Genomic DNA, 12,392 nt, shown 5'->3' on the forward strand with positions numbered 1-12,392 from the left:
GAGGGAACATATATGCACATTCATGTACCATATATAAAAGCATGCATCCCTTGCCAGCATGCTTGCTACTTTGCTTGTAAAAATGAACTTGCCTATTATTGCTTGTGTTCCTTCACTGTAAGTCATGGACCTAAACATTAGCATTTATTAATACAGTATTTACAAATGAGGAATGTGATCTGGCCATTGAGTAACAAAATTTACTGTGTGCCTATTTTTACTGTCCTAATACATCCACTTTCCTAAATCTATACTCAAACAATTTTTTTTAAAAAGCCAGGTCTCTGTGCTTGAAAGCAGGTTTTTTTGTTGTTGTTTTGGAAGCACTGCAAATTATTAATGGAAATTTCTCAAATTGGAAGTTACCAAATATTTCCTTGTTTTTGTGATGATTTAAAAAAAAAATATATATATATATATATAGGATATCAGAATTTGAAATGTTTGTCTGTGTATAAACATGAAGAGAAATAATGCCCTGTTTCAAGTGACTGTAATTCTATGTTCTCCTTAAAAGTTTTCATTAAGGGCAAATTCTCTCAGATCCGCATGATTGAGCTCAACTCTCATAGGTCCCACTCCTGCAATCAGAGCCATACATGGAGACCTCTACTGAAGACAAAGCTTAGATGAAGTCAGTGAAGCACTGCATTTGCAAAGGGATCTGCCTATGTGGATCCGATTTGCAGAACTTGGGGAACAATTTGCTCTTCCAGAGTTCTCTGCATGTCAGGAGAGCAGACTGAGAGAATTCAGCTCTGCCATGCATCTCTGAGAGAAGATTTTTGCTTTGAGGAAATTTGAGTGTATTTTAGCCTTCATGCTATATTTTTCTGCATGGTTTTCTATTTTTCGATTTCTGTGGCCTTTTAAGTTTGGCTTATGTGCTTGTAGCTGCACTTATTTAACAGGATTTGCTGTGCCAAATGTTTTAAGAATCCATGTAATTGTCATGTTAAAGGATCAGACTGCAAAGGACAAGGCACTCCAGCACATGGCAGCAATGTCATCCGCTCAGATAGTATCAGCTACTGCTATACACAACAAGTTGGGCCTGCCAGGAATTCCCCGTCCTACATTTCCTGGTGCACCCGGGGTAAGTTGTTAACTGACGCCAATAAAAAGTTTATTTCCTAACAACGATCAGTAGGAAATAAAGGCTAGATCAATGGATTTATGCGCAAATTGTACTTACATCTGTGTTTGCAAAATTAATAAGTAATTTTGTGTATAAATATATGAAATTAGTCTACAAAGAAGGCAATTACAAAGTTGTTTTTCTTCCCCCCCCCCCCCCACCCCCTGTCTAGTTTTGGCCAGGAATGATACAAACAGGGCAGCCGGGATCCTCACAAGAGTAAGTCTGAAAAATAAGAATGCTTTTATATTCAGTATGTAACTCGTCAGTGGAATTCATTGCCAGAGGATATTATTCAGGCAAATACTTAGCAAGATTAAAATAGAAGATTAGACTATTATATTAACCTTTTCAGTTACAAAGCTCCTATCGCTCCTGTTAAAACATTACAAGTGATAACACTCTGTAAGACAGAAGCTGAATATTAACTGTGGACAATAATCCCCCCATGGTATAGATTTGCACTATAAATTGTGTGTATGTATATGTGTGTTTCCAACACAAATCTTACCTCACTCATTTTATATACAGGACATGGGGGGAGATGTAGAGGAAGATAGCTCAGACATCTATTTTTCTGTAGGGCAGGGAATGACCACTTCATGTGAGCCACAACTAGATGAAAGGCCTGGCCCTGTTCAGTGGGGTTTGAAGCTGCATGGCCCCTTGGTAACAGCAACTTCATGTAGAGAAGAGACTTGTAAACCTGACTATTCAGCCCCAGCCCTACAGGAAAGCGTGATCTGTGGAATACCTCCTCCCAGCTCTCTTTATAGGCCTTATCCAAAGCTCGTTGAAATCAGTGGGAGTCTTTCTCTTGGATTCAGTGGGATTTGGATTCACAGAAGGCCAGAAGCAACCATTATGATCATCTAGTGTGACCTCTGTTACTGTTATCCAGTAATTCCTGCAGTGGAGGGAATTATTCTTCCCTACTACCTGAGTCAGTGGTTCTCAACTCTCTTGCAGTCCAGTCAGCACACAATTGCAGCCCATGTGACATCCTCAGGGCCATACAGGTAGTATATATATTATGTGGATGCAGTCCTCATAACACACAGAGAGCTGCATCTGCGGCGCACAATGGCAAATAGATTGAGAACCACTGACTAAAGTGAACACTGTCAAGCCCAGTAACTTGTGAATCAGGCTCTGTTTTACATTTGGGGTGACCCCTCCTTGCTTCATAACCTGTTTGTTGACTATCTTTTAAATATGCCTATTAGGAAAGAGACATCTGGGTGTATAAATATTATTAACAATGTATTTCCTTGTGCTATATAACTAATTGAATGAACTGTGAATTGTATAGTATGTGATTTTGTGTAACTATTTTTTCCAGTGTGAAGCCATTCGTTCAGCAGGCGTATCCTATTCAGCCAACAGTCACAGCTCCCATTTCAGGTAACTTCATATTTTAGCTTTCTTTAAACAGAGCTGAATTGCATAAGGAAAAGTAATGAGCGTGTTGTGTTAATTTGTGAGCCCCACAGAGCCCACTAATCTGTGTCCAGAGTCTCATATGTCCCTTCCAGACATCAATGGACAAGCAATTGATAAATTATGAAGAAAAATCACTGCTTAGGTAGGAAAAAGGGACTCCTAGTCCAAGCACTGCCATACATGCCAGCAGTTCCTGTGGCACTAAAGTATATCACCTGGTGGTATTTTATGTGATGCAAGAAAATGACTTATGAAGAAGATACTGGGTAATGGGCTGCATATTGCAATTTAAGGGCTAAATATTGCTTCCCTCACTCATGGAAAGTAAATTGCATTTACTTAAAATCAGAACTAAAATTGTACCAAAATAATTTATATTCAGTCCCCCAAGGCATAAAACAGGTCACTGCCGGTATATACACTATTGATCTTTCTCTCCTTCCTGAGCATCTCAGGTTAGAAGCCAGTAGGGTGACCAGATGTCCCAGTTTTATAGGGACAGTCCTGATTTTTGGGTCTTTTTCTTATATAGGTTCCTATTACCCCCCCACCGTCGTCCCGATTTTTCACACTTGCTGTCTGGTCACCCTAGAAGCCAGCGCCACTAGAACTCTCCTCTGCTAGCTATTCCTTAGTCTGGTAGAAGCCTTATATCTCAAAGCAAAAAAGGCTATGATTGCCCAAAACTATGTCTGTGATCTTTCCCCTAATTTGTCATCTCATGTACATTTCATTGCAAGTTTCAATAATGGGCATTATTTCTATGCAAATGTCAACAAACAGTGTCCCTCAGGAAACTTCCTCATCCCTTTATTTGTCATTTATTGGCTGTTCTCGATTCTATCCATTCTTCTCTACATTATAATTTCCTACTACAGATTACTTGAAAGATGCTAGCCATCTTTCCAAGTAAAAACTTTCCTTTGTAGTTTTGCATATCTCACTCTTGTCTCATTTTTCCTAAATTACGTAATGTTGCTCCCGATGCCAGAAATTATGAGTCATCTTCAACTTTTAGTTTTTCACATCTCCTTTTGGAATCTGTTTCTTGCCACTGCTAGAACACTGCCAGAATTTTCAGCATTACTAAAATCCATATTCACATTTGACTGTTGCAATTCCCCTTTTTATATAGGATTCCTAAATCTCCGCTATCTAGATTTGAGGTGCAGAAGAATTACAGTCAGATTCCCATTCCAGGGAGTACATGTTACCTGACTACTCTTTCACCTTCACTGGCTTGTTGTCCATCTCTCTGAACCCACTTCAGAAATGCGTTCTTGGTTTTCAAATCTCAGGGGATTAGCTCTGCCCTACCTTCTGTGGTGTCTTGTCTGTCTATCTCCCCTGGTCAGTTGCTCCACTCCTTCTTTATTCTTTCTCCTTTTGTGACTTTCCACAATTTGAAGGAAGAGAACAGTTACAGTTTTAGTTGTGGTGAATCAGTTCTGATGGTAGACATGCTTCCTCATAATGGGTCCAGTCACTGACCCTTTATTCTCACTTTAAGTTACGATTCATCTCCCTACATTAATTATTTATTATTATTTGTATTGCAGTAGTGCTTAAAGGCCCCACCGTGCTAGGCTCTGCACAAACACATAGAAGAGCCCTGCCTTGAAGAGCTTACACTGTAAATAGGCAAGAGTGGAGGAGGAACAGGAGAGGAAAGCCCAAGGTCACACAGCAAGTCAGTGGTGAGCCAGGAGTAGAACCCAGGTCTCCTGACTCCCATTAGACCATGCTACCTATGAATGACCATGCTGCCAATGAAATGTCAGTTGTAATGCTGTGTAAAGTGTACAATAATATAGTTTAAGCAAAGATTATAAAGTGACACGCTAGCCAGATAAATCAAGGAAGCTCCACTTTTGTTTCACACCGTCCTTAGATTGACCAACCACATTGATACTGTGATCACTAGGTTGGATCCTCATCTTTCCATGTTGTTTACCTTTAACAAACAATAAATCCACGTTGATTTAGTTTTTTTTTTAATCTGAATTAAGAAGATCCCTATGGCTCCTAGTTAAATTTAATATAGAAAATGGAAGTTGAGAAATTGACTGACTTGTACATAACAATAATACTTTGTATTTCAGGGTTTGAGCCTGCATCAGCTCCAGCACCCTCAGTTCCCGCTTGGCAGGGTCGATCTATTGGTACCACCAAACTCAGACTGGTGGAATTCTCAGCTTTTCTTGAACAACAGAGAGACCCAGAATCAGTAGGTGTTATCCAAAGAAATGCCCAGTAAACTTAAATAGTTCTCTGCTCTTCTTAGTTATACCTACCCATTTCTAGCCTCTTCCTGCATGCTTTCCACTGTTGGCACTGATGTCACTTTGAGGCCATATTTCTCAAGGCTGCTATGATAGATATCGATAAATGCACTGTAATATTACTCTGATTACAGTACAATTTTTCCCTGTTCAACTTTTTTTTATAGAAGCTATTGCTTATGAAAGTGAGGGACTGTGTCATGTTTTCCTCCTTTCAGATTCACTGCAAGCTGCACTACATAGTTATGTCAGTGTGCCTCATTGCTGTCCAGTCTTAATGGCTTGCTGACCCAATCTTCCAGTTATACAAAATTGCATGGTGATTTGGTTCACAGTTCAGCAAAGTACACCTCTACCCCAATATAACGTGGTCCTCAGGAGACAAAAATATCTCACCGCGTTATATTGAACTTGCTTTGGTCCCCCCGTTCCTTGTTCCCTGACCACCCGCTCCAGAGACCCCCATCCCTAATCACCCCCAGGACCCCACCCCCTACCCAACCCCTCTGCTCCCTGTCCCCTGACTGCTCCGACCCATATTCACATCCCCCGCCCCCCAACAGGCAGTCATCAGCAGCGACGGGAAGCGGAGCAACATGGCCCCAGCCTGCTCCACTCCACCACCTCCCAGCCGCGGCGCTCCGCTTCCCGCCGCTGGTGAGTGCGGGGAGGTTGGGGAAAGGACATCCTCTGCACTCACCAGCGGCAGGAAGCGGAGCGACGCAGCCCTAGCCTGCTCTGCTTTCCTGGCCCTGGCCCCAGCCTTGTCACTGGGGCGTTGGGGAAAGGTCCCGCACTCACCAGCAGCGGGAAGCTGAGCGACGCGGCCCCAGCCCTCTCCGCTTTCCTTGCCCTGGCCCCAGCCATGTTGCTGGGGCGTTGGGGAAAGGTCCCGCACTCACCAGCAGCGGGAAGCTGAGCGACGCGGCCCCAGCCCTCTCCGCTTTCCTTGCCCTGGCCCCAGCCATGTTGCTGGGGCGTTGGGGAAAGGTCCCGCACGCATCTGTGGTGGGAAGCAGAGCGCCGCGGCTGGGAGCTGGCGGAGTGGAGCGGGCTGGGGCCAGACTGCTCCGCTTCCCGCCACTGGAGAGTGCGGGGAGATTGGGGAAAGGACGTCCTCTGCACTCACGGGCAGCGGGAAGTGGAGCAACGTGGCCCCAGCCTGCTCTGCTTTCCTTACCCCAGCCCCAGCCATGTCGCTGGGGGGTTGGGGAAAGGTCCCACACTCACCTGCAGCGGGAAGCGGAGCGCTGCAGCTGGGAGCTGGTGGAGTGGAGCAGGCTGGGGCTGGGCTGCTCCGCCTCCTACGGGGGGGATCCCTTCCCTCAAGCCCCCTCCCCAGAGTGACATGGCTGGGGCCGGGGCGAGGGAAGCAGAGCGGGCTGCTCCCGGCCCCCTGCTAATCCCCTGGGCCACTCTGGGCCTGCAGGGCCCCCAAAAGTGCCCCCCCACAGCTCCTGCCTCCCAGACCCTGGGGGGGGGAGCCCCGACCACCCCCAAGACTCTCTGCCCCTTATCCAGCCCCTCGGCCCCAGCCCAACACCCTTAACATGCTGCTCAGAGCAGCGTGTTGGAACTTTACCGCATTGTATGCGAACCTGCGTTATATAGGGTAGCGTTATATCGGGGTAGAGGTGTACTTAAGCCTGTGGTTAATTCCTGTTGAAATCAATGGGTTTTAAGCACATACTTAGAGATAAGCTTGTGTTTAAGTTGTTTCTGGAACAGGGATATAATTTAAGGACATGCTTACAATTTAGCATGTCCTTAGGTGCTTTGCTAAACCCAGGCTTTTGTGATTTGGGCAAAAATTTCTCTAGATACCAAGAAAAGAGCATAATCACTTCTGTTGCTTTCAGTTTGAGTCTCCAGGAGCATATCATTCTACTGAGTCACCTAGTTTATATTTTTTAAGGAACAGCCATTTGGACAAGAAGTTATTTTGCTTCAAACAAATGCTGAGCGTAAACCTTCCTAACCTAATTTGATTTTAAACTTGTTTAAATTTCTGCTCCGATGAAGAGAGCAAGAATAGTTGAGTAGTTTGTACAGCTTACCTGTTTAGAGATCTAAATATGGTGCTTGCTTTGACTTCAGTCCGTTTCTCAGTGCCAAATTCAGTATTTAAAAAATATCTAGATTCTGCACTGCAAAATCTCAGGCAAGTCCATGGAGCTGAGTTTAATATTTCTTATTTAATCCAACCATTAGTGAGCTCATTTGATGAAGTAGCTCCTAATATTAATCACTGTGTTGTGTCTTTGCCATGAAAACTTACCAGCTTAACTCTCCTACTGCATGTCACAAAACACCATGAATCAAAAGAGCTTGTGTCAGTTTGCAGTGGAAAAACATGTTGTTGAACCCGTGAATTTTTATTGAGATTATTGCTGAAAAGCAAATACTCTGATGAGCATGTGGTATAGACAGTCCTTTCTTCTTCAAATTGCTGGTAAAATACAGTAGCCTGGAGTAGCATGGAGCTGTTACATGGTGTTTATAATTCTGTTCTGGAAACCATAGAATTTATGGGCTATAGCTAGGTGATGTTATCAAGGGAGTGTTTACACTGCATAATGGAGATCAGAGACATAGTACAGCAACCTTACATCAAAGGAATCCTTAAAACAGAGAAACATTAAACTAAAAAGTGCAATATATTTTAGCAGTGAGATATTAAAATATATGACCATATGTTGGGTTGCTAACTGTCATATTTTGGCATGCTGGTTTAACTGGAGTGTCTGTGTTTAGAGAGAGGGACAGTTCTACTCTGTTACACCGGTCTGTATCCAGAGTAACTCCACTAACTTTTGTATATTTATACTATTGGTTTTTTATCCCCCTGGTTATGCATTCCATCAATTCCATTATTCATTTGGATCAAAAGTAGCACCCTTGTTTCTATGTTCTTGCCTAATGCAGTGGCTTTAATATACTCTGGGGGTCAGACTCTGAGCTCCTTTACCTCAGTGTAAATCAGGAGTGATTTCCTTGAGAGGGAATGGTAAACTGTATAAATCTGGGAACAAATGACGTAGGCTGTACTTACAGGATGGGGGACTCTATCCTGGGAGACAGTGATTCTGAAAAAGATTCTGGGGTTATGTGAGCTCCCATTGTGACACTGTGACCAGGAGGGCTATAGTGCGATCCTTGGATGTATCAGCTGGGGAATCTTGCGTAGGAGCAAGGAGTCCTGTATTTAGCATTGGCGCAGCTGCACTTCGAGTACTGTGTTCAGTTGTGGTCTCCACAATTTAAGAAGTATGTTAATACATTGGAGAGAGTTCAGGGAAGAGCTGTGAGAATGACTGAAGGAATAGTAACCATGCTTTAAAATGATAGACTCAAGAAGCTCAATCTATTTAGCTTAACAAAGGAAGGTTGCGGGGTGCCTTGATCACAGTTTATAAGTGCCTACATGGGGAACAAATATTTTACAATGGCCTCTTCCATCTAGCAGACAGAGGTATAACAAGATCCAGTGGCTGAAACTGAAGCTAGACAAATTTGCACTAGAAATATGGTGTAAATTGTTAACAGTGAGCATAATTAACCATTAGAACAACTTACTAAGGGTTGTGGTGGATTTTCTATCATTGGCAGTTTTAAAATCAAGAATGGATGTTTTTCTAAAAGATGCTCTAGTTCAAATAGGAATTACTTCAGAGAATCGCTCGGGCCTGTGTTATACAAGAGGTTAGCGTAGATTATCACAGTGGTCCCTTCTGACCTTAGAGACTATGAACTCAGTGGCATTACTCCTGCAGTAAATTTATGCTGAATGTTTTATTTTTCTTAAACGTATAGAGATACAATATCTATAGGCCCCCATCCTGTGCTCTGAGCACCTATACCATAATTTAAAAACGTTCAAGAGGACTGCCCATAAATATAACAACTTACTCCCCTCCTCAAGAGCCTGGGGAAAGAGATGCCCCTGGCAGCATGCACAAATCCAGACTCTGGAATACCAAGGCTGAGAATGAGTTCCAAAGTCATTAACTCTTCTCAGACAATGTACTGTCAGCAGCTTTCTGTCTTTTGTATCAAGGGAGCGCCCACCCAAGTGTCTTTGCTGGTCTCATTGGTGGCTGTATTTCATGAGGAGAAAGGTGGATTCCCAGGTAACAAGGTCCCTAATCATCTAGGGTTTTGTAGATTAAAACCAATTTATGGAGAATTCCCTCTGGAAACTTAGTGGGAGCCCCAGTAGATCACAGAGCACTGGTTATAAAGTGCTCCTGCTCCCAGTGTATGAGTGGGATGCAGCATTCTGTACTAGCTTCAGCTTCTGCAACTCTCTTGGCTGCAGGAGCTACCTGGGTATCCAAGATCCAACACCACTCCCAACTTGAAAACCTGTTTTACAAATGACAGTCACACTTCCTCAATGAAGGGTGCTGAAGGCAGTGCAGCCAATATTTCCAGCCATTTCCCTCAACCCACCAACTTTGTCAGCCTCATGTAGACAGACTCACAGAGAGAAGACTCTCATACAAGCCCCGGTTCCATCTAAATGGGTAATTTGCTCAAATGTTCTGGCTGGCTCAGATGTGATGGTGTCATAGAGCTGGGTGCCATACTGAATGCAGCGCAGACATTGTCCTTCCAGGGGCTTCATATTCACACTATACAGGAAAGGTGTCAGTGTAGATCCCTGCAACACCCACACAAGAGAACCTTTGGCACAGAGGACAATTGCTCACAGCTGACCTTTGGGCTCTTAGTGAGACAGGAGCAGGGCCACTCCAGAGCAGCTCCAGCCACCCTTTCTAGAGTTTTCAAATGAACCAACAAAATCTCATGGTTACTGTATCTCTAGCAGAGGCCAAAATTTACCATTAAGTGCTACCAACCCATAGAGTGATCTGTCAGAGTAGTCTTATCTCTCAGGATTGCCTGATAACTCATTAAGTTCCATCAATTTCCAAAGGCACACCAGCAAACCAGTTCCATTGCCCTGTCATTGCAAATCAAAGGAGACGATGGTCTGTGCATGACAGAAGGGTAAACCTATCGCTCCCACATCCACACTCTACCCAGAAATGTGAGCCAGTGTGTCGAGAAAATAAGGTCAGAATATGACACTTGTTGACCTAATTGTTTTACATTTCTGCAAGTATTTATGGAGGTTCTCAAGAAAGCCTCCTCTTAAGAAGTTCCTAATAAAGAAGTATACCATCATATAGGTTTTGTCTTCATGCAGCCTTGTAAGATGTACAGCATAGAAGTCCGTGGCTTATTCACTGTACACCTAGTATATTAGTGATTTATGGGCTCTGGCATACACAGAATGCCACACAGGAATAGATGATGTTGCACATGTGTCTCCAAAGTTGTAGGGAAAATGTATGTTTGAAAAATAGTATGTGATTGTGTAACTAAAAACAGCATCATGATGCACATGCACAGGGTGGCAAAGTTAAAGAAATGAATTTTCTTTCCTAACTTCTGAGTGGTTAAAACCATGTAATTGAAACATCCTCTTTATATCATTTTCATAATGGAATTATTATTATTCTACATTAACATGTAACATTTAGTTTAATAGATATGAATCAAAGTTTGGAAAACATGTCTGTTTTATACAGCATACGTATCTCTAGGCCATCTTACAGTTTCAAAAAATGAATAATAGAGCAGTTCACTGACAAAGTAAACATTGTCCTCCCTCTGAGGAATAGAACGGCTTTAACCAAATAGGTTTTTGCCAGATTATATGTGCACTGCACTCACACCACTGGAATTAATAATATGAAACCAGCTGAGTTAAGTGAATAGATTTGCAACATAATCGACTACTGATGGTCAAAACATACTGCTCTGGCAACTGTGGGTATCAAAAAGTCATGTCCTAAGTATTATTTTTATGTGCAGTAGCTCAGCATGAAACCCATTGCACTAGTACAGTACAAGTGAGACTAAGGCTCAGCAGAGGCCTCTGAGCTCTCATTTTCCAGGCAGGTGCAGACTTTCTGGGAAATGTAACACATACACTTGTATTACAGAGAAAAGTTAGAGACTTGAATTGAAAAACAGTGGTGAAGAAAGCCTGGATAAATACCACAAAGCCCCCTTTGGAGTAGCCTAATATCTTGTAGAGTTCCTGCCATGTAGGGGTGAGAACCCCACAAGCATTTGCCTTTGATTGGGAGTGCATTGCGAGGAGCTCCCACGGTTTCAATGCACTACATTTACCTGAATGGTTAACTAGAGTACCAGTATTATGAAACTACTTGTATCTTTCTTTTAAAAAAAAATACCAGCTGCTTCAGTATTTGTATTTTACAAAAATAAGGCACAAAAAAAGTAAATTTATTGTCAGTTATAAACCCAAAGTCATATCATTCTTTAGTCCCACTGTGGCAGTTTCCTTCCATTTCTGCCCTATTCAAATGTTAACCCTTCATACCAGAGTTTGAATGCTCAACCATTTGTGTGTTGGGCAGGGAGTCAGTGGCAATGGGAGAGGGTTCAGAAGGCAAGTGGGTAGGAATAATAGGACAAAAATCTCTGAGGTGGAGTAATAGTAGAAGGCTGAAAGGAGAGAAGATAGAAGGGAGCCAGAGAGGTGGGTTGAAGGGAGAAGAGTGGGAGCATCAAGCAACCTGGGAGAAGCTGTGTAGGAGAATGACAGGAGCAGTGTGGGAAGAGCAGGGCACAAGCAGCAGCTAGCTGATCGGCCTGTCAGCAGAATGTTAGGAGTTGCAGCTCTTCTAACCAGCAGAGGGGAAGGGTGACGAGCCATCCATAAGAGGTTGGCGAGGAACCGCAAAGCTAGCCAGGGAGGGCAGGCTCTGTGTAATAAAAGGGGTTGGTGCTGTGCTTCTTTGCTCATCCAGCTGTTCCTGAAGTGTCACTCTGGCAGCTTCACTTAATTTGTCCTCTTCTCATGGGGAAAACGTGAGAGCTCCCACTTCGTTACTTACAGTTTTGAGGGTGGCTGATAGTTTACCATTAATATGTTTTGATTATCTGGATCCTACTGTAAATAATTGCATGCAGAATAGTCCAAAGACTATGGAACAGTCTCCCAAGGGCAAAAGTGGAAGCTTCCTTGCTCAGAACATTGAAAAGGAGAATGAACAAAGCCTTAAAAATATATATTTTAGGGAGCACTCTGCCTTGGCAACATAATGACCCGAGAACTCTTTGGATTTTGCAAGAAATACAACTGATAAAACTTAGTCTGGATTTATCTTGGGCACTTCTGATTTTTTTTTTTTTTTTAGTGACAGAGAATTTTCCAACAAACTCCAAAGCCATCCCTGGAGAGGAAATGCCAGCTCTACACCCTGACCTCGTTTAGCTTTGCTTCACAACATTCTGATTGTGTCTGTAGTTGTGGCTCTTTATCTCTGCTATGGGAATCTGCTAGTATGGAAATCAGTGTTAATTTTTTCCTAATATAGAAATAATTTACAAACAAGAAGTGCACAATAGTTATGTACGTTTTAAGCAATGAAGTTTTAGGTTGTTGTACTCCTTTGTTCCTCTTCTGACCTAATGAATATATGTAAGCT

General features: G+C 42.8%; 1 protein-coding gene across 1 annotated transcript in view; it reads left to right on the forward strand.

The window, feature by feature from the left end:
* The first annotated feature begins 994 nt into the window (after nt 1-994).
* TEAD1 (TEA domain transcription factor 1) overlaps nt 995-12,392 on the forward strand; it is a 44,250-nt gene continuing 32,852 nt past the window's right edge. Inside the window, exons 1-4 of the mRNA XM_077820107.1 lie at nt 995-1,087; nt 1,311-1,357; nt 2,481-2,542; nt 4,684-4,808. Of these exons, the coding sequence (XP_077676233.1) occupies nt 995-1,087; nt 1,311-1,357; nt 2,481-2,542; nt 4,684-4,808 (327 nt within the window). The remainder of the gene's footprint in view (nt 1,088-1,310; nt 1,358-2,480; nt 2,543-4,683; nt 4,809-12,392) is intronic.

The sequence above is a fragment of the Eretmochelys imbricata genome, chromosome 6 (genome assembly GCF_965152235.1).
Source record: "Eretmochelys imbricata isolate rEreImb1 chromosome 6, rEreImb1.hap1, whole genome shotgun sequence".
NCBI classification, from domain to species: domain Eukaryota; kingdom Metazoa; phylum Chordata; order Testudines; family Cheloniidae; genus Eretmochelys; species Eretmochelys imbricata.